The 21,769-nt window shown below is 40.0% G+C and overlaps 1 protein-coding gene across 4 annotated transcripts in view; it reads left to right on the top strand.

Moving 5' to 3' along the window:
• Window positions 1–21,769, top strand: part of Map2k4 (mitogen-activated protein kinase kinase 4) — a 96,191-nt gene that overhangs the window by 7,117 nt on the left and 67,305 nt on the right. For 2 of the 4 annotated variants that reach the window (XM_029483391.1, XM_021176401.2), the window contains exon 2: window positions 5,304–5,336. The exons of the other annotated variants lie outside the window; for them this stretch is intronic. Coding sequence is in view for 1 of the 2 variants with exons in the window: in XM_021176401.2 (XP_021032060.1) it covers window positions 5,304–5,336 (33 nt within the window). In the remaining variant the exon portion in view is untranslated. The remainder of the gene's footprint in view (window positions 1–5,303; window positions 5,337–21,769) is intronic. 4 annotated transcript variants of the gene reach the window in all.

The raw sequence follows: 21,769 nt of genomic DNA, 5'->3' as shown, positions 1-21,769 counted from the left end.
TTGTTTTTATTTTATGTGTATGGATATTTTGCATGTATGTATGTATGTGTGTAAGTATGTGTATTATAGGCATGCCTGGTGCCTGAAAGACTAGAAGAGGGCATTGTGTCTTCTGGAACTGGAAGATGGTTGTGAGCCACTATGTGGGTGCTGGGAATTGAACCCACTTTAGGGACTGTCAGAGACTCTGCCTAGCAAGAGCCACAGCTGAAATAGTGTTTGTTTTTGCATCTGTTCTTACACCGTAATGTTGACAGAGAAGACTGCTGTGGTGTCAGCAGGTGTGCAGCTTTCTCCTTACTAGCAAGCCTGTTTTGCTTGGTGATTTCTACTTTAGTTCTTTGTTAGGAGATCAAAACTGATTGATTGCATAGTTTGGTCATCTTCCCCATATTTTATATGCTAATCACAAGCCCAGAAATTGGAGTTCCTGGTCCAGGAATCAAGTTCACTGGTTTATCATAAAGAATATTACAAGAGAAGATACCTACAGCAAGATAAGGAGAAGGAGCCTGGGGCTTTGGGTCTCTCTCCAGGTCTAAATATGGAGACTTGTGTAGATAGGGAAACCCAACAAGGCTGGTCTACTTTACAGTTGTGGCCTCTCCAAGGAGCATTTCTCCTTTCAGGTTATGGGTCAGAACTCCTCTGGAATGAGGAAGATTCTACAGGCCACTGTAGGACAAGGGTAGGTCAGAAAAATCCTTTTGTTTTTGGGTGGTGGGGTTTGAACTCAGGTTCTCAAGCATGCTGAGCAGATGATATTTCACTGAGTGGCATGCCCAGTAGCCAGAGATATTCACTACCAAGACTGAGAAGGCTGGGAAGATTACAGCTGCTAAGATCCTATTGGGGAAGAGAAAAATCTTGTTTCCATAGCCCGCCTGAGGGGGAGTTACCAGCCACACATTGTAGTTGGAAGCCAAAATACATATATAGCATGCTTATATGTACCAAGGTGGTAGAATGTGGAGTATGGGGTTGGCCTGAGCGCTTCCTTGTTGCCTTGTTAGGTTCCTGGGAATGTAAAGGAGGTGGGCTTTGTGTAGGTTAAGCTGCTCTGATGAACACCTGCAGAGGCAGAGAAGACACTGCCAGTGTTGCTCATCCAAGGGAGTGACCAGGACAGCTGTGACTACAGTAATGAAAGCCTGCTCTTTCCTGGCACTAGACATTTTAATCAGCCCAGAACACCTCTGGGTCTTAGTGAGTCCGATAGAAGCTAGTCCTTACTTAATGTCACAATTCTAAGTTGTTCCTCCTGGGAACAGTGATACATTGAAACAATGTGGTATTCATTTATATAGCTAGAAAGTAGAGGGTGGCCACAAGGAGAAAAAGAGCTGGCATAAATGGGCTACAAAATCCCATCTTTGAACACAGGGGAAGAATTTGATGACTGCTGTCTGAGTGATGTAGACAACCTGAAATTACTAATTTAGAGAAGATCCCTTTTGATAATCAAAAGGAGATATAACGATCAGGAAAGAAGTCTTGTCAAAGTCACTCTGAAGTACAATGAAAATAGAAAGTTTGGCCAAGTTCACTAGCTAGATTTAAAGCTATAGTGTTAATGCTGTGCATAGCTGTGCTGTCAGAGACATGCCAGGATTTTGAGGTGAAAGTGGGAAGGTGGCCAACAACAATAATCTTTATGCTTCTGCTAGAAGGAAGGATTTGTAACTGAGTTGTGGCATGAGCTAGTAAGGGATCTCTGATTCCTTTTATGTTAGGGTTGGCCTCATGATGCATTTTTGCAGCTGCATGTACACATTCAGTAGCTTAAAGCCCCTAACTGCTCAGATGAGAACGTGTACTGTGCTATACAGCCCACCCAAAGGAAAAGGAGCAGAGAGAATGCAGAACTCCAGAAGGGCTCTACACAGCCAAAGCTAGATTTAACCACAGCTTTCAACCCCAAGGTTACTGGGCATCATCTTTAACTTTAATCTAACCCAAACACTCAGAGCTTAAGTGAAATGACTTAAGTTCCATAGAGGGCCTGCAGTGCTGGTGTGATAGCTGTTGTTTTGTTACTTCTTGTTGAATGCCTCTTAGCTTTTGCTTTTATTTTTACTTACAGTATGACCAGGCTTTTAAAGTACTATGAACCATTTCCCTACCATAAATTCTAGATTTCTAGTCATGATTAGTTAAGAGATCTCAGAATTGAGGGGGAAAGTTAAGAATGAGGGGGAAGTCTGGGATGAGCCCAGGCAGAGAAATCCTCATATTTCCTTTGTGGCTTTATAAGCATTTGGTGCAGTAGAGTCTCCATGCTGTCTCTCTGGTTAGGGGGAAGCAGAGATTTACTTGCCTAGAACCAGGAAAATAGAAGGATTTCCACTGGATTCGTAGGGAGATTGAAATGGAGGGTCATAAAATTGAGTCCTAGGGAGTAGATAAGGATATAAAGAATAAGGTAAGGCTTGCAGTGATCAGTTACTATCAAAAGATTAACCTGAAGTACTCCCTAGAAGGGGGACTTAGTGTCAGTGAATGATAGGGTGGAGTATACAAGATGGGAGAAGCTGTAAATTGTATAAATGTGTGTATTTAGTGGTACTGTACAAGCTACAAAGGTGAAGATGTTGAAGGTGGGTCTCCTCATTGTTTTACTCTAACCATCTACACAAGATCTTTGAGTATAAATGAGCCCAGTGAACTACTGGGCACTAACTACCTGACTTGCACGGGTCTTTCACATAGACACATGGGGGAAAATCATTTACTTAGAATAGTTTTTTTTTTTTTTTTAAGATTTATTTATTTATCATATGTAAGTACACTGTAGCTGTCTTCAGACATCCCAGAAGAGGAATCTCATTATGGATGGTTGTGAGCCACCATGTGGTTGCTGGGATTTGAACTCAGGACCTTTGGAAGAGCAGTCAGTGCTCTTACCCGCTGAGCCATCTCGCCAGCCCCGAATAGTTCTTTTAAAAACACATTTTATTGATGTTTTGAAGAGTAATAGAATTACCGAGGAAATGGTGAAATACCATGTTGTGGTTAATTTGCCGTTTGCTTTCAGAGTGAGTAGTATTTTGTGGACGTAAACAGATGAGGGCTCAGAATTCAGACTCTTAAGTTATCTCCTCCATAATTACATAAAAGGAACAAGCTTATACCTACGTGTCTATACATTCGAACCTTCAGTTGCACAGGTCTGAGTTGATGGCAGACCTTAAAGTTGTGGAATTCTGCTTAGATCTTAGACTATGCTAGTTCTAATGTAGAACAGAAATAACTGATGATGGTTCACCGTTTTCATTCCCAGCTCCCTTCCTCCCTGAGCCATTCTTCAGCCACCCCACCCCCTTTTTAAAATTGATCACAGACTTTACTCTGTGTGTGTCTCCTTGTACTCATTTTGACTCCTACTTTTATATACAGGTTTCAAGTTTATTTATTTATTTGATCTTTTTGAGATAAAGTCTCACTAAGTAGCTGTGGCTGGCCTGGAACTTGCTTTGCAGATCATTCTGGCCTTTATCTCAGAGATCTGCCTGCTTTTGCCTCTGCTTCTGCCTCCCCAGTGCTAGGATTATTGAACCACTACTTTTCTTGCTACATTCTTTTTGTTCTCTAGTTCTACCACCACCACCACTACTTCTCCTTACCCACCCCCCCTTCTCTTTCTCCTCCTCCTCCATCACCAGTACCAGCACAACCTTCTTTTTTTGTCCTTCCTGTAGTAGCCATTTGCTTTGAAGAAAAAGTTAACTGTTGTCTTCACATTGTTGTTTCTCAGTCTCTCTGCAATGCTGATTGGCGTGTTTTTGTGCTGCATCCTGGGAGTGCTTTCCTTCTGACTTGTACTCTAATTTGACTGCTAGGAGGCTGGCTGGCTTTTAGAAGCTCCAGCTTAAAGAGCATGCATATCTAGTTTTCTTCCTGTATTCTGTTCTTGCTGCATGGCTGATGTACATCACCCTTCCTGTAGACTTTGGCTCTTAAGTGCTCTGCTGCCCAGGTTTCCCAGGACTTTGTAACCATGAAGTTTCCATTTCTGTTTCCTTTTTGATTGTCATTTGGGAAATTAAATGGTCAGCAATGGGTTACTTAGTTGTGTGAAAGTAACTATGTAACTGTGTAAGTGGGTTTTCCAGCCTTTATGTATTTTAAATGTAAAAATGTAGCTATCTTCTTAGTCTTAAGGATTTTGGCTACTAGATAAAAGAAAGACTAGTTAAACTTTTTTTCCTTTAGATTTGGCTCTTTACCTTTTTAAAAAAACATGTTTTAATTGAATTTCTATAAACTAACTCTCTTCCCGTTTTGTTTCCCAAAGCCATAATATATCTAAGTGTAGGAAGATTGCTAAGAAAACCACGTGACAGAGTCAGTAAAATAGTAGATAATGTTTTGCAAAGGCAGTGGACTTGACTTTGATTTTTCAAATAGGTTCTTGCTATGTGACTTCAGCTGCCTTCAAACTTGCAATCCCCTGCCTTGCCCTGGAGTACTGGGATTGCAGCTGCTTTACTGTTTAAGAGATTGACTATACTGGGGCATATGACAGATAATGATGCATACAGATAATGATGCATGGATGCAGTGTGTACCTAGGGTATAAGCAGATCCTATGAGACCTGGAGACAGGTTTATAGGAGAGTTCACAGGTTTTCTTTCTGTAATTTCTAAAGCCCCTCTCTCAGCATTTCTAAGGACACCTTTTTTAGGGGAGGGGATAAGGCCCTACTTACTGTACAGGCCAGGTTGGCCTCAAACTAATCCTTCCACCTCTGCCCTCCTGAGTTCTGAAATGACAAAGCACATCATTACCCCAGCAAGGACTCCACACTTCCTCCACCCCACCTACTATAGAAGACTTTTGCCTTTTGTTTAGTGATTTTACTCTTGACATTTGAAGTTAGCAGATTGTCTAGAAAATTTTGTTTTATGTGTTTTAAGTTTTAATAGCTTGTTAATTACTAAAATGTCTTAGTCATAGATAATAATTAGCTTGTTGACCTCTAAATCAGTGTTAGCTAGTGAAATAACTTGTAATATAGTCTGGATTTGTAGGTTGAGAACACTCAAAAATTGAAACATCTTTAAAACTTTCTATTGAATGTGTGGGAAAAATAACGACTAAGATGGTATAAGATAATTTAAACTGTGAGTGCAATGCAGTGTGTCTGACAGAGCCCTCTGCTGTCCTTGTCAGTGTGGTGGGGAAAGTGATTTGAACTGTTCTTGCATTAGTTTTATTCATAGTGTAATATAAAGATGCAATGTCATGTTCTGATTTGTTTGATTTACAGCAAATGAACTGCAACTTATCTCTTTTACTTTAGGCTTTCAGATAAACTTCTGTGAAAAGGCACAAAGTAAGCTAAAATTTTGATATCCTGTTACTTTTTTCTCATATCCATCTTGGTATTGGGAATGTGTCCACTGTTGTTCCAACTAACAGACCATGGGGATTTTGCACTGAAAGAGCTTCCATTTTTCATTCTGTTCCTTCCCACCCTTAGTTACATTCTTAACTATAACTTGTTTTTGTTTTTACTTGAAATTCAAATAGGAAAAAAATGTGTATAGACATTCAGATGCATATGGGCCCAGAAAAAGAAGAAGCTATTCAGATTTAATTGTAATTTAAATCACAAATTGAAAGTTCACCTTTAAGATTGTAGAACAGAAAGCCCATACTGCATGCAAAGATTAGGCTTTTATTTGAAAGGATTTAATGCTTACTTTTTTTTCTCTTTAAAAGAAGTCTTGTTGTCTCCATCTTAATCCAACCCACCACTATCCTCTATTGGGAAGTTAGTCTTTACAGACTAAGTACGTCAGCCTTAAAATATGTAATAAGAGCTTTTATTTGCTAAGTGTTATGCAAACGTTATGTTAAAATGTAAATGAAAACTAAAACTTACTGAGCGTATTAGGATATTAGGATATGGCTTAGCTCTTTGGCCATATAAGTGCCAGTCACTGGGTTTGAGTCCCAGCACCACAATCAATCAGTCAGTCAATCAGTCAGTCAATCAATCAATCTAGATGTTTTGATTCATAGAATATAGAACAGAGTTTTTAAAATAAAAAGTATTTATAAAGTTAAAACAAAATACATTTTGAATTTTAAACATTATAAAATACAGTTTTTTATTTTTATTTTTTGTTTTTTAAGTCTCATCTGAAGGAGACTGCTCTAGTTTACAGGAAGACATTACAAAATGATTTTTTATCTTCTGCTTCTTTGTGTCTGAGAATAATGATGACCATTTGATGTGTATCATTCTTTTTTTTTTTTTTTTTTTTTTTTTTTTGAGACAGGGTTTCTCTGTGTAGCCTTGGCTGTCCTGGAAATCACTCTGTAGACCAGGCTGGGCTCGAACTCAGAAATCCGCCTGCCTCTGCCGTGCTGGGATTAAAGGCGTGTGCCACCATGCCCGGCGTGTATCATTCTTAATACGTTAGTTTGTAGGGAAAGTTTAAACTATTTCTGATATATTTAAGCTTCTTTGTTTGTTTGGGGAGAGGGTTCAGAAAGCTTAATTTTTATTGGCTGGATATTGTGGCCATTTTCTTTGTAATGCATTGAGCACAAGTTTATTTCTTGAATGGGTTACCCAGGATGTGAATATGTGCTATCTGATAGAGATGAGCCAGCAATATACTAGTATAAAAGTTTTTTAGTAGGCACTTCATTATCTTCCTGTTAGCTTAAGTACTAAACCCAAAGTGTAAATGAATTCTTGCCCATAATGAACGTACAATTTTAAAAGTATGAACTTGTAGTTTCTATTTTATGCTATCCTGACATCCTAATACACTCAGTAAATTTTAGTTTTCATTTCCATTTTAACTAATGTTTACTTAATACTTAGCAATTAAAAGCTCTTATTACATGTATTAAGGCTGATGTAATTAGAATTTATTATTGTATTCATTGTTTTCTTTGCCTTTAGTTCTGCTGTGACAAAAAACAAGAGACACATGTTTGGATTAACTCTAATGTGTGCAGTTCTGTAAAGAGCTCGTAAGATAGGTTAGCAGTACTTGGGGCTCTGAGTGGCTCCACCCTCTCCTGTTGCTGCAGCTCTGCATTCTCCACTGTTTCTGGTGACTCCAATAAGAGAGGCTGAGGCCCCGAAACTGTGGGAGCTTAACTGAGTGTGCGGAGGGCACATGCAGGCACACTTGTATGCTCACCTTTTCCGACTCCTGCTTACCTAAGTCCCTGCTTTCTCCTGCCTTCCCCCAACTCCACCTTTATCTTTCCCACCTCTTTTATTGTCTGCCTTTTGAGATTCAATATCATTATATTTACTTCTTCATGAGGTACACATGGACACTAAGAACTGTATAGTGAGTGAGATTCCTGTACAGAAATTAATAGAAAGAGGCACCTGCCCTTGTGGCCTCACAGTGTAGTGGGCAGAGTTGACTCCCCACTGATTATCAATATCCAACACTGATGCTATGTGCAGACTGCTTAGAAACTGAAGCCCGGGTGAGAATGGTAGCAGGAGCTGATGTGTCCAGGACGCCTTTGTTTCTGCTGACTTCAAGAACAAATAGGCCTAAGGATGTATGTCTCATAGTCACTGCTTGCTTGCTTGCTTGCTTGCTTGTTTTTTCTTGAGATGGGGGTGGGGCAGGGTCTCACTTTGTTGTAAAAGTTGTCTTTGAACTTGGTGCTCAACTGGTCTTCCTGCCTCATCCTTCTGAATTGTTGAGATTGTAGGTATGTTCCACTTTGCCCCTTGCAGTTGCTGCTTTCTGTTGAGAGCTGGAGGCTCAGGGATCCTGCTATGGGCCTAACCTATGACTCTGGAGGATTCAGGACAAAAAATGCACATGTCAGGGATAGGAGGGGGAGTAGGAGAGTTGGGGTGGCCAGCCTTCACCCAGCAGCATTCATTTTTGTACAGATCATTGCTTATATTTTAGGATAAGGATAAACTTGTATCTTAATACCTTTTCCTGTGATTTTTACAAAATAAAACAATTAAAGTGCAAATTCTGATGTTTGCATCAGTCTTCTAGTTTGCTTTAGAATACAAACATTAAGTTTGTTAAAGTGATCACCATTTCTTTTCTTTTTTTTTTTTTTTTTTTGGTTTTTTGGAACAGGGTTTTTCTGTATAGCCCTGGCTGTCCTGGAACTCACTCTGTAGACCAGGCTGGCCTCGAACTCAGAAATCCGCCTGCCTCTGCCTCCCGAGTGCTGGGATTAAAGGCGTGCGCCACCACGCCCGGCCACCATTTCTTAAAAAATTAAGAATTTAAAAACATCAACTGAGTAGGTTTTCTGTTGATTCATACTTTTCCAGAAGTGCCAAAGGATGTTTCCGAGTTAGGGAAACGTTTACTTCATTAACACTGTATATACCACATAGTAGTTGTAGGACAGGATGTAGCAAAGAGCAGAAAATTAGGCATTTTAAAGGTGCAGGTGAACAGTAATACCCAATCCTCCATCACAACCAGGACTGTTGTGTTCTAACCTGACCATGACTAATGGAAGCTCTGAGATATTAATGTCCCATTATTTGACATGCACAATTTTTGTTCTTTATGTTTCTACATCACGATTCAAATCTGTTGTTGTTGTTGCCTGTTTTATGTTAGTGAAAGTTTACTGGGAATGTGTATATGTATGTTTACATATACAGGTAATATGAGATTCAACTTTTAATTTGGGGTCCAAATTTTGGTAGAATCTGAATATTCACTTTATACCTCATGTTTTTTAAGTAAATTACAGTTTGTGCATGTCTGATTTTTATTTTATAAATAAGATGATATATTTATTTTAGACAATAAAAATAATTTATGATAATTCTGTTATATTTCTGCTAATACTGTTGGATCATTGAATTTTTTTTGAATTTAAAATTACTTGAAGGAGAAATACCTTTACTTTTGTGAGAGTTCTAGATGTATAGTTTCTGCATTTCCAAGACTGAATTTCAGTTAGAGCCTACTGATTAATCTTGTTAAGAGACTGCCATTGCTCATGTAAATATGCTTCTAAAACCAAGTTTGAATGTATTTATTGTCTTTATAGATGAACCTCACAGTATGATCTGCTGGCTTTATAAAACCAAGTCTCGGGAATGAAGGCAAACGTTTACTTAGAAATATGTTCTTGAAAAAGTTTTGTTTTGGTTTGGTTTTTTTGTTTGTTTGTTTTTTTTCACAGAAATCAAGCTTGCCTAAGGTCTGCCAACCAGTTGACTTTGGGGTGGGTAGAGGACAAGAGTGATGTCTGTCGCAGATCCCTGGACATAGGGTTTTTCTCCGGAAATACCTGAAATTCTGTGTTAATCACATCAGGAGCATTTAGGAGGCAGTCCCAAAAATTTAGTTTTTATATCATATCAGCCCATAGCAGAAGACTTCTTGGTCTCTAAGGAAAGTTTGGCAGTATTATTTTGGTAGTTTTGCCTTTTACACTTCGGTTTGCTTAAAAATGTCCTGTCTTTTAAGAGTGTTTTGCTCGAGAATGTTTACATAGCAATAGAATATTACCACTCCTACTGCTCATGTCCCCACCCATAACCCAGACTTCTTGTAGCTCAAGCTGGCCTTGGGGTTTTGCAACCACCCTTTTCATTTCAGCCTCCTGATGCTGGAATTACAAACCTGTTCCATGCTCTTAGTTTCCGACCAAACAGTTACATAGAAACCTATGTGCTACAGAGGTGACTGTTGTCCCATGGTATTAAGTGAAATTAGACTACATTGGTAGTCATTTTTGGTGACACTACATATTGATGTACTGGGGAAAAGTTTATGTGTAGGAGAGAGTCATTCTAGTGGCTGATTCTTCTTATTGTATTTTCTTTTTTCTTTCTTTCCTTTCTTTTCTCTTCTTTCCTTTATTTTCCTCTCTCTCTCTCTCTCTCTCTTTCTTTCTTTCTTTCTTTCTTTCTTTCTTTCTTTCTTTCTTTCTTTCTTTCTTTTTTTCTTTCTTTCTGCCAGGATCTTGCAGTGTACTGTAGGCTGGCTTGAACTCAAAGTTATGATCCTCCTGTCTCAGCTTCTGAGTGCTGGGATTACAAATACGCTGAACCTTTATGCCTTTAATTGTGGAGCCTTCTTCTACAGTAATTATCTCTTACTGTTTTTAAATTGGTACTAACAAAAAAGACAGTAGTGAAACCAAAGGGAGTATGTTTCCTCAATCTTTTCAGTCTTCATAGTTTTCTGACCTGATTAGAGTGTTTGTAAAAGGTGTTGTTTTGGCTTTATTGATGGGATGTAGAGAACCAGGGAAAAGTAGTGGAGGGAGGGCCAGTTCTTCATGTTTTCAATAAAGGCTTAAAAACCCATTTCTTTAAAAAAAGATTTTTATTTTGTCTTATGTATATGTATATGTATATGTATATGTATATGTATATGTATATGTATATGTATATGTATATGTATATATACCTACTTGTCTGTCTGTGCACCATATGCATGCAGGAGCCTGTAGGCTAGAAGAGGGTGTTGGAGCCCCTAGAACTGGAGTTACAGGTAACTGAGTTGCCTGATATGGGTAGGTACTGGGTGCTAGGAACTGAAGCATAGTCCTGTGTAAGAGCAGTAAGTGCTCTTAACTACAGATTCTTCTCTCTGGCCCTGGCTGATTACATTTCTAAATTTGTATTTATTTATTTATTTTTTCATAGTAAAAGTCTTGCAGCTAGCCAGGCAGTGGTGGTGCATGCCTTTAATCCCAGCACTCGGGAGGCAGAGGCAGGCGGATTTCTGAGTTCGAGGCCAGCCTGATCTACAGAGTGAGTTCCAGGACAGCGAGGGCTACACAGAGAAACCCTGTCTCGAAAAAACCAAAAAAGGTCTTAGAATTCCTAGAATGCATTTATGGGATTTATGGGTAACAAATAGTGCTCAGTTGTGTTCACTAAGAAATGAAAGTCTTATTTACATCTTTTAAATTTGGAAGCTAATGACTAAACTTTTATCATTTAGAAATTGTTGTCCTAAGCTTTTCTTAGGAAACAAAACGAACACATTTACTGCTTTGAGTATTGGCATAGTTTATTTACGTTGATATAGATGATGAAGTTAGTTGACAAGAGGTTTTTGTAGAGCTGGCTTATGAGCTATAGAGGCTGATCCCCGGTATATTTATCCTGTTGTCTTGGAACCACGATAAGGTGTCCATGTACAGTCCTCCTGGAACCAAAGCAGCAGCAAAGTGTTTGTGGCCTATGGGCAGAGTGAGGTCTCTTTGTTCCCTCTGTATGTAATACGCTATCACAGAGATGTTGCCTAATTATCTGCGACCTTGGAAGTTGTTAGAACATGAACTCTCCCTAAAAATTATTTTTGTTGCCAGAAGGAAGATTTCTAATGGTCATTCCATTTAAGTCTATGCTATTTTTGAAGAAGGAAAGTGTTTAAGTGGGATTCTCTCAGAGTTTTCCTTTATGTGCCTGTTGATATTACTAGGCGTCTGTCGGACTTGTGTGGCCGGATGGATGAGAATGGAGTGATGTTCTAGAGGCCTGTCTCAGCTGCATTCCTAGTTAGAGCTTTCATGTTTGCTTACAAATGGAGGATGGGGTTTTTAAATAAGGTGTGGTAAATGCTAGAATTCTTACTACGTGGTTTTCTGAGTGTTTTCCAAATTCAGACAACCATTTCCAAGGAGGTAGGCTGTCTTGGTATTGATCTTCTTATCAGGTGGGACTCCCAAGCAGACATTACCAAAAGTAAGGACTAAGAGTAGACAAGTATATCTCTCCTTTAGAGAGGCCCTCATAACATTACTCTCTGCATGATTAAGGCCTGTCTGTAATTGTGTCTGTGTGCTGGAGACTTTGAAGCTGAAATAAAACTAGAGTTTCCTTTGAAGAACCAGATATTTTTAGAAAGTGAACATGCATACACAGGAATGTGCTAGAAAGACTAGATGATGATGGTGATAGAAAAAGTACATGATAGAGTAGATGATGATGAAGAAGAAGGAAGTCATTGATGATGATAATTATGTATATTGAGACAGTCTCACTACCCTGGCCTGCTCCTTAATCAGGTGTTCTGTCCCCTAATTTAAAAACAAAACAAAGCAACAAAACAAAACAAACAAACAAAAAAACCCAACCCAAAAATCTTTTAGTTCCTAAATCAAATCAAAAGTCACATAAAGTGAAAAGACATTACTGGAACAAGTTGAACGGTACAAGTACAAGGCTGGTTCTTTTGATTCAAGAGACTAGCCTTTTCAGTTTTCTTATTTTCTCCTTTCCTAGTGCCCAGCAGGTGTCATTAACTGTTCAACAGTAACACTGTTAGTCGCCTCTTTCTTAATACTCGGAGCAGCATGCTGACTTTGAAGTATAAAGTGTGTCCCCTACAGTGTTCTAAAACTGCCTTAATCTTTTGCTTTTCCTTCTTGGGTCTTGAGGGGGTATGTGACAAAAAGAAGCCTGTCAGGGTCTCCTGTGTACTGTGCACGTGAAGCAGGTCGGGTGCAGTGTGTCCTCTTAAGAGTGCCATTTACCCCTGCTATTTTTAATGTAGTCTAAACTTTTCAAAACACTAATTCCTAGAATGCATTTATGGGCAACAAATAGTGCTCAGTTGTGTCCACTAAGAAATGAAAGTCTTATTTACATCTTTTAAATTTGGAAGATGTAGTGATTTGAATAAGAATGGCCTCTGTAGGCCAACACGTTTATGTTTCCTTATCAGGGAGAACACTAGTTGAGAAGGACTAAAAGGTGTGGTCTTGCTGGAGGAAATATGTCACTGGGGGAGTGAGTTTTAAGGTTTCAAAAGTTCATGCCAGGTCTAGTCAGAGTCTGTCTTTTTGTCCGTCCATCTATCTGTCTGTCTATATCTATCTATCTGATGAGGATGTAACTGTCAGTTACTGCCCCAAGGACATGTGTGCTGCCCTGCACTTGTCATAGCGATAATGGACTAAACCTTTGAAACTGCCAGCAAGCCCCTAGTGCTTGCTTTCTTTTGCCTTGGCTGTGGTATCTTTCCACAGAAATAGAACAGTGACTGAGACAGGAGGCATTGAATAAGGGTCAGAAGAAGCTATTTGCATTGTGGAAGGAGCTAGAACAGTACTGTGGTAACTGTTTATACATACACAATATACTAAGTTTGCACAGTTGAGCCCACTCCTTTCCCCCTCTCTTTTGCCTTGGTAATAACACTGTTAGATTTTAATTTAATTAGACTGTGTTTTCTTTCCTTGAGCAAATAGTGCTTTAACTGTAAAATTGTCTACATCGTAAAGCGTGCTTTATCCTAGTCTGTTTGCTAATGAAGTTCATGTAGAGTTGGGAAGTCCAGAAGAGTTAATTACTTAATGACTGGTGGGAATCCCTGTGGTAATTGGGTAAATAAATAAAGTGGATCACATTCACTTTTGACAAGAATCTCACTTTCTTACATGGTTAATAATATTATACTAAGCAAACATCCTAAGGAGGAAACAGTCAGACCTGGAGGGTTTTGGTGGCTTCTCAGCTTATATGCTGCTGGGATTATTTTACCTTCCAGCCAAGTGCAGGTCTTAGCCCTGTTACCTGGACTCAGTGGAGCTGCAGGCCAGTGTGCTTTAGCCAGGAACATTCTGCTTTTTCTTTATTTCATTGAACAAATATTTTTATCCTATCATGGCACATACAGTTTTACAGTGTTGATCGAAAAAGCCATGATAGAAATGTGGTTAAGGTGCTAAGTGTTCATTATGAAGAGTTATGTGGCATAGAGTATAGTTCATTGGTATAGCCCTCTCTTTCCATTATGTAAAGCTCTAGGTTTGATCCCAGTGCTACAAACCATTCCTGCTTGGCCTTAGGGCTGACAGTTAGTGTTGGGTGACATGTTTCTGTTACATTAATGATTATAGTGTAGCCAGATCCAACCAGAGACACACTGTGAAATATGACAAACAAAAGAGCATGGATATCCAGGTTGTTCTAGCAATTATATGAAAATGTGTATGTTTGTATTTTTAAAGACTCTAAAAGCCCATCTTCTTCTCTAGGCTTCAGTATGACTGTAGAAAACTATTTTCTTTTAGAGAAATTTGGAATAAGTGACAAGGATATTGTAATTTAAAATAGAAACAATAAGTGCTGCATATAGAAAATATGAAACAAGGTTTTGATATGTATGTGTGTGCATGTATGTAGATGTATGTGTCCATGTGTTTACTTGTGCATGTGGAGGCTGGAAGTGAACTTCAGGTTTTGTTCCCAGGTCCTATCTACTTCCTTTCATAAGCCAGAGTTTCTCATTGATCTGGCACTAAGTAGGCCGGTCTTGGCTAGCAAGCATCATCCTCTCTCTTCCTCCCTGGTGCAGAGATATAAGTGTGTGCCTTTTTGCTAGACTGTTACAGGCTCTCAAGATCAGACTCAGGCCCTCATGCTTCCATGATAAATGCTGTATTGACCAAGCCATCCTCTCAGCCTTCTGAAGTAGAATAGTTAAAAAGGGGGAGAATTTATAATTCTAGCACCTTCAATTGTGACATTTTGGAGAGTGGTGTGTGTGTACATGCACATCCATATACCAGTGGATCCCATAGTGATCACGTGGAGGTTTGAGGAGTCTCTCTTTCTACCATGTGGTTTCTGAGAATTAAACTAGTTTTATCAGGCTTAATAGCAGGTGTCTCTCTTGTTGGCCCAATAGTTTGTTTGTTTTTTTTTTTTTAATTACTGGGTTTTTTTTGACAATAATGCAGTATTTCAGTTATGGATGTGCCACAGTTTTTATAAGTAATGCAGTGTAACTATCACTGCTTTGAACAATTTGTTTGTGTAATTTTTAATATCCTTAGCATAAATTTGTAGAAATGGAGTGATAGGTTAGTCAAGGATATTTTGAGATGTTTGCTACATGCTGCCGTTTGAACCAGTTTACACTTACGGTGACAGTGTGCTGAAGGTTAATATGTCTGCATAATACCAAGTGCTGAGACAGGTAAGCTAATGACATTTTGTACTCCTGGCAGATGATACGATATGGTGGGAACTTCATTCCTCAGATAATGGCAGATTGGACAAGTTTAAAGAGGATGCCTACTGCTGCATTCTTTTGCTAATATTGACACCAGGATCTATTTACTCATGGTGGGAGTAAAGGTTCTCATTTGTTTTACTTTTCTTACTGCTATGGCCGGAGAGAAACAAGAGTAAAGGGAGAAAAGATTGATTTTGGCTCATGGTTTAAGATGGTTCAGCCTGTGGTGGCTTGACCCTTTGCTTTTGGACAGGCCAGTTATTATAACCGTGGGAAGATATGGCAGAGAAAATTCTTCACTTCTTTTCAGACAGGCGGCAGAGAGAAGGGAATTCAGCATGCATTCATTTAGAAAGTCTCTTATGTGGACAGCATGCCTGGACCCCTCATCCCTGTGGGCAGTGATACTTCATTTAGACTCAGACTAGTTCACCTCGGAAGTAATAACAACCCTTCTGCTGTCTTCTCCTGGTAAAGCCACGCATGCCCCTAAAGGCATTGAAGACCTCAACTCTAACTGTAATAGGTATGGTTTTAGCCATGACTTTCCCAGGTTTTGAAATGAATAGTGTTAAAGATATATGGGTTTGCTGATGTTTTATAAATTGTAAATAGCCTTTAGAGATAGAATTTATATTGTCCAATTCTGATCATAGATAATAGAGTTTTCTTTCTTATGATGTAGTAAGAAAAACTAAGCCTGTTAGGTTGAATTGGAGGATATTGAGATACCAGCAAGTAAAAGAATATAATTTGAATTCAATAAATGCTTGCTAACACTCCCTTTGTTTTAGGTACTTATCACATATAGCATATTTGCAGATTTCAGAGGTAAATCAAGATAGTTAAAAATTAAGAGGGTTTACAGTTGAATCACAGGAACAACCCCTTGGGGGTGGGGGAGTCAGAGGGAGGCAAGGTGGACCAGTGTGAGCATAGTCTCTATGAGGAAAAACCTGATGGTAATGATGTCTGGGCACGGCTGTGGAGCTTCACGCCTCTTGTGTCCATTTGCAGAGGCTAGAGTTGATGTCAGATGTGCTCCTTACTTGCTCTTTCCCTCAGGTTTGAGACAGGATTTCTCATTGAACCTGGAACTCACTCGTTGGCTAAGCCAGTGAGCCCAGGTATCCTAGGGCTGTAGGATGACAGCTCTGCACCTTTCTGTGAGTGCTGGGGACCTCAGCTCAGGGCCGCATGCCTGTGCAGCAAGCACTTCAGCCATCCAGCCAGTCTTGGTGGCTTTGAAACTGTACATGATGCTGGTTCTTAATGAATCACGAGGAGAAGTGTTTCCCTCATCTGTAGAAGGTGGGTGAGAGCTGTTTTCAGTTGCCTGGGTGACTGGGACTGTAGACTGATACATGACTAGGACACTATCACCATTGGGAGCTTCTGCATTGGGGGCTTGAGGAAAGCCAAACAGGAAGGTAGGTGAAGCTAATTGTGAACATGATGTTAAAGGCTTGTGTTGCTTGAGCTTGTGTTGCTAGTTTAGGGAGACTATTTAGGGTTCTTTATCCTCTTGCTTAAGCTAAGTAAGGATGGCTATTGTTTCCCTTTATCTTCAGTGTTCTCAGTAATTGCTCAGAATTACAGAGAAGGGCATTTCTATGCCTCTCTGGATCCACTTGGGTAAATCTGGATCTTCAGAATCAGTGGATTTTTTACAATATATTTTTCATTTTTGAGAATTTCATATATCTGTATAATACACTTAATGTATTTTAATCATATTCCCTTCTCCCCCTTTCTGATTCCTCCTGGATCTCCAATTTTCAGATTCATGATTCTTTGTAACCTTAACGGCTCTACACTCCTCAATGCCTTATGGGAATTTTGAGGAGAACATTATGTATAGGCGGAGTAAAAGCTCATTTTAGATAGTTTAGGGCATTCTCTTGAGACAGATTGAACAACAAAACTCTTGAGAGTGAGGTCTTGGGGCTGGGGCTGGGGCTGGGGCTGGGGCTGGGGCTGCCAAACTGCCTAGGCCAGCTGATAGGCCAGGCATGGTTTAATTTTTTTTTAGTATTAACAAATGTTCTTACATTCTAGAGTCATGAGGAGAAAAAAAAATTAGTCATTGTTTTTTTCAGCAGGGGTGGTGCCTAGAGCAATTCTTGGGAAGGACAGACACTGATCTATGCATACACTAGCAAGTGCAGTGCACACTCACATTTCTAGTACAGTTACTTGAGCAGCTGAAGAGGAGTTATCTAGGGCTGTGTGTGTCATGTCTGTTCTCAGGTCAGTAAGCTTGGGAAACATTTTCATCTTCTGGCCCTTGTCCTCTCATAGAAAAACCCTACTGTGTAAATATAATATGGTTCATGATTTCAGCTGTCATGTTTAAGGGGATATTCTCTTTATTTCTATTGGCTTGTTACTACTTGGCCATGGTGAGACCACTAAAAGGGTATTGTCATAAACATGGCTTTTATCCATTATGTTCAATTCTGTGGTATAGCTCTTGATCTCTTTCAAACTAAAATCTATATAGGCTTTTTTAGAAATATAATTTATTTATTTTTATTTTGTGTGCATTTGTGTTTTACTTGCTTCTGAGGGTATCAGATCCCCTGGAACGAGAGTGACAGATGGTTGTGAGCTGACATGTGGGTGCTGGGAATTGAACCAGATCCTCTGGAAGAGCAGCTAGTGCTCTTAACTGCTGAGCCAGTCTTTCCAACCCTCCATAGAATAACACCAGCTCTTTTCTACTTGTGAAAAATCATTTCAGTTTTGGTGTTTTGTTTTTGGTTGTTTTGAATTAAAAAGTATATGTGGTAGTGTTCTGTGTGTGTGCGTGTATTGCATGTGTGTGTGTGTGTGTGTGTGTGTGTGTGTGTGTGTGTGTGTGAGTGTGTGTGTGTGTGTGTGTGTGTGTGTGTGTGTGTGTGTGTGTGTGTGTGTGTGTGTGTGTGTGTGTGTGTGTGAGAGTGTGTATGTATGTGTGTGTATGTGTGTGTGTGGTTTCAAATATCTGAGGGTGTGGCTTTGGGACACTTGAGAAAGGAGAAATTGGTGCAAATGGGAAGGAGAGGGGCTGCTTTGAGGGAAGGAAGGGTTAGTGAGCCGGTGGATGTTTGCAAGGAGCATTTGGGTCTGAAAGGCTACCTCCCCCTTGCATTAGTCTCACCTGCCTTTGTAGCTTTCCTTTTCCTCCACAAAACTAGTTTCAAGTCCATCCTCAGTTGGTCATTTGCAGGATTAAGGTGTCTGCTTGAAAACTGGCAAGATAACTGTGTCTTCCCTAGACTCCTTGGAGCTGAGACATTTGTGTCCAGAATCTGAAAACTTAGAATTCTTTCATATGTTTGTTAGTAAATGATTGGAACTTATACTTGTTTGCAGATTGAGTAGATGTAAATCTAACGTAATATAAATCACTTTGCATTAAACTATGTACATTTGTTTATGAAGTCAATTATCTTTAAAGTCCCTTTCTCCAATTTGCTATTTAACTGTAGATCTAGAGCTAAAAAATGAATTCTTTTTTTTGTGTGCTTTAAATGTTTTCTTTCTTTCTTTCTTCTTTTTTGTTTTTTTTTTGTTTTTTGTTTGTTTGTTTGTTTGGTTTTTTTGAGACAGGGTTTCTCTGTGTAACCCTGGATGTCCTGGAACTCACTCTGTAGACCAGGCTGGCCTCGAACTCAGATATCCGCCTGTCTCTGCCTCCCAAGTGCTGGGATTAAAGGCATGCACCACCACTGCCCAGCACTTTAAATGTTTTTATTGTCAAGAAAATAGCTCAAGTGAAATTTCATGGTCGCACCATGCTTCAGTATTCCCGGCAGAGTTTGCCTATTGCTGCCCCCTCACCCACAAATTGAGGAAAGTTGTTTAGTGCTTTTTGTAAAATTTCTTTGTTCTGTCTTTGACTCGTGTTTGGTCTGGCTTTTGCCAGTTTTTCTTCGTGTATGGAGATCTTGCATTATATGTGTGCTAGATGATTATAAGCACAGCATATAACAGACAAATGGTGTTCAGTTTTCAACATGGTGGCTTTGTTGGGTTTGAGCTCATAAGGTGTGTGCTTGCTAGTCTTTGTCTCTGCTACCCTTGTTATATAAGGCAAGATTCATAGGTTCCTAGGGATTAGGTCTTAGTTATCTTGGGGTGTCGCGTCCGCTCTCGACCAGCAAGAACGACACGACCACCAGTCCTTCTAACAGCAGTTTATTCAGTCCTGTTTCTTCTTGTTTATATCTCCCCCCCCCCCCCCCCCCCCGAGCCCTGGGCCTCTCACTCTTATATACTCTCAGTTCTCATCTACGCACAGCAGGCCACGCCACCTCACCAGGCACGCAGCTTCAGCTAATCAGGGCAGCAGGGGCATATCTCCATCAAAATGGATTTACTGGTATCCTGGTACACCTGCGCAGCTCTCAAGATGTTTGTGGTTTATATGAGGAAGTCAGGTGCAAGTCATACGACTTAGCTGCAGTCCCTGGCGCCTTTGGGACTGCCGCCACACCTGCTCCTCACATTGGGGGCGTCACCATTCAGCCCACTACACTATGATCTTAATCATATACATCTTCTGTGAAAACCTCAATATCCTCAGAGTTTTATCACACTACAGCATCAACTCGGAAGTCTTCAGAACCATTTCAGTCAGTTAGTGCTAAGCCTCAGTGTATTGTCCATCCCTGGGTCAATAATCTGTATTTGGACCTAGAAACTGGAAAACAAATGACCTGACAGCACAGGTGAGTGCTGAGAGGGTGACATGAACACTATTCCCACTCACAGAAGACACTGCTGTTTAGAGGCCAGTACAGTGGCTCCCACTGGGGCTTTTGAGAATCACAAGGACAGATTTCCAAGAAGAAAGGAGTGTTTCATTAAAAAGGGTTTTTATATTGCTGAATTCTTTTAAAAAGCAGTTTTGCTGTTAGTGATTCATTCACCCAGTCACCCTGATCAGCATGTTCTCTAGCCAAGCTTATACTTAGTACAAGCCCTCCAGACTTTAACAAATAAAACATCTTGAATCCTTTTGGTGTCAGCACTTCATGTAGTTTTTTTGGTTTATCTTTATGTTCTTTGTCAATTTTGTTTTGCTTTGCTTGAGAGAGACACACACACACAGAATGAAGCCCTGGCGCTGGGAACTTCCTTATGTTGACCAGGTTGGGCTCAAACCTGTGCTAATTCCTTGCCTCACTTCCTGTGTGCTAGCCTGAGCCACCATACTCATCATGTTTGTCTCTTGCTTTGTTTCTAAATGTTGAGGATCAGTTTGCTGTGCCGTATGTTGTGACACTTGTAATTCCAGCACATAAGAGGCAGAAGCAGGAGGAGATCATTGTCAGTTTGAGGCTAGCCTGGTATAAGTTCCAGTTTGGGCAGGGTTACCCTGTGATTGTCTCTATACCTATTGCACACCTCCAAAAAAGCATTTTAACCACTTTTATATTTCATTGGAAATGTATCTGTTTCATGCAATACTTTCTGATTATGGTTTCTCTTTCCCCTACTTGCAGTTTCTCCTCACCTCCCTTCCCATCCAGATCCACATCCTTCCTGTTTCTACTTAGAAAACAAACAGGCATCTAAGAAATAACAATATAATACAGTACAGTACAGTGCAGTGCAGTATAATACAATACAATTCATCAAAAATCAGAATGTGACCATAGATGCAGAGACACACATGTTCACACACTCTTAAAAACCCCAAACCAGAAAATATAATATATACACAAAGGGCTTGTAAGGTTAAAACAAAAATTAAAATGCTTCCTGACTCAACATTACAAGTCAGAGAATCTCCAAAGATGCCTTCTTTGGAATGAGCTCTTTTGTGTTGACTGACCATCTACTGCTGAGCATTGTGCCTACCCTTTAGAATAGTTTCCCCAGTGAGATTCCCTTGGAGAAAACTAACTTTTCATTTGGAAGTAGCTATCAATTGGAGATAGCTTCTCAGTTAGGGATAAAGTGTGTCTCCACTTCTTATTTCAGCTCTAGGACCTTATGTGGTGCAGACCTGTGTAGGCCCCGTGCCTGTTGTCCCAGACTCTGTGAGTTCATGTGTATCCCAGCCCTGTTGTGACTAGAAGGCTTTGATTCCTTGGTGTCCTCCATCCCCTCTGGGTCTTACTCTCTTTATGCCTCTTTAGAGTCCCCTGTTAACCTGAGGGGAGGGATTTGATGGAGACCTCCTTACAGGGCTGAGTATTCCAGAGTGCTCACTCTGTATACTGTCTGGTTGTAGGTCTCTGTATTTGTTTCTGTCTGGAGGAGGAAGCTTCTCTGATGATGGCTGAGCCAGGCATGGATCTATGAGTATAGTGAATGTCATTAGGAGTGCCTTATTTTTACATTCCATTAGCAGAACAGTGGCATTTGTTTTTTTTCCCCTTAGGTCCATAGCCTATTTAATCTCAGATTGTTGGCCATGCAAAAAGCATTGGATATGGGTTCTATCTCATGGACTAGGCCTTAACTCAAAGCAGGTATTGGTTGGTTGGTCTCACAAACTTTGTGTCATTATTACACCAGTATATCTTGAGGCAGATCCCTCTTGTAGATCAAAAGTTTGTAGCTAGCTGATTTGGTGTTTACCTTTCTCCTTTGATAGCACAGGGATACCTTCCATTATCATGAATACTAACTATAGGGATGCAGGCTCTAGGTAGACACCAGCTCAACTCTGTTTTCAGTGAGTTGTGTAGGTGTTGTCTTCAGCCACAGGACCTTCCTGTCAGTTTGTAGACAGCCACCAGTAGCCTTGTAGATAGCCTGGATTGTTTGGTGAGTCCCCTGGGAGCCTCTTTAGGTAAGAACTTGATTA

The sequence above is a fragment of the Mus caroli genome, chromosome 11 (genome assembly GCF_900094665.2).
Source record: "Mus caroli chromosome 11, CAROLI_EIJ_v1.1, whole genome shotgun sequence".
In the NCBI taxonomy this organism is placed as follows: domain Eukaryota; kingdom Metazoa; phylum Chordata; class Mammalia; order Rodentia; family Muridae; genus Mus; species Mus caroli.
This window is presented reverse-complemented; position numbering and strand designations above follow the sequence as displayed.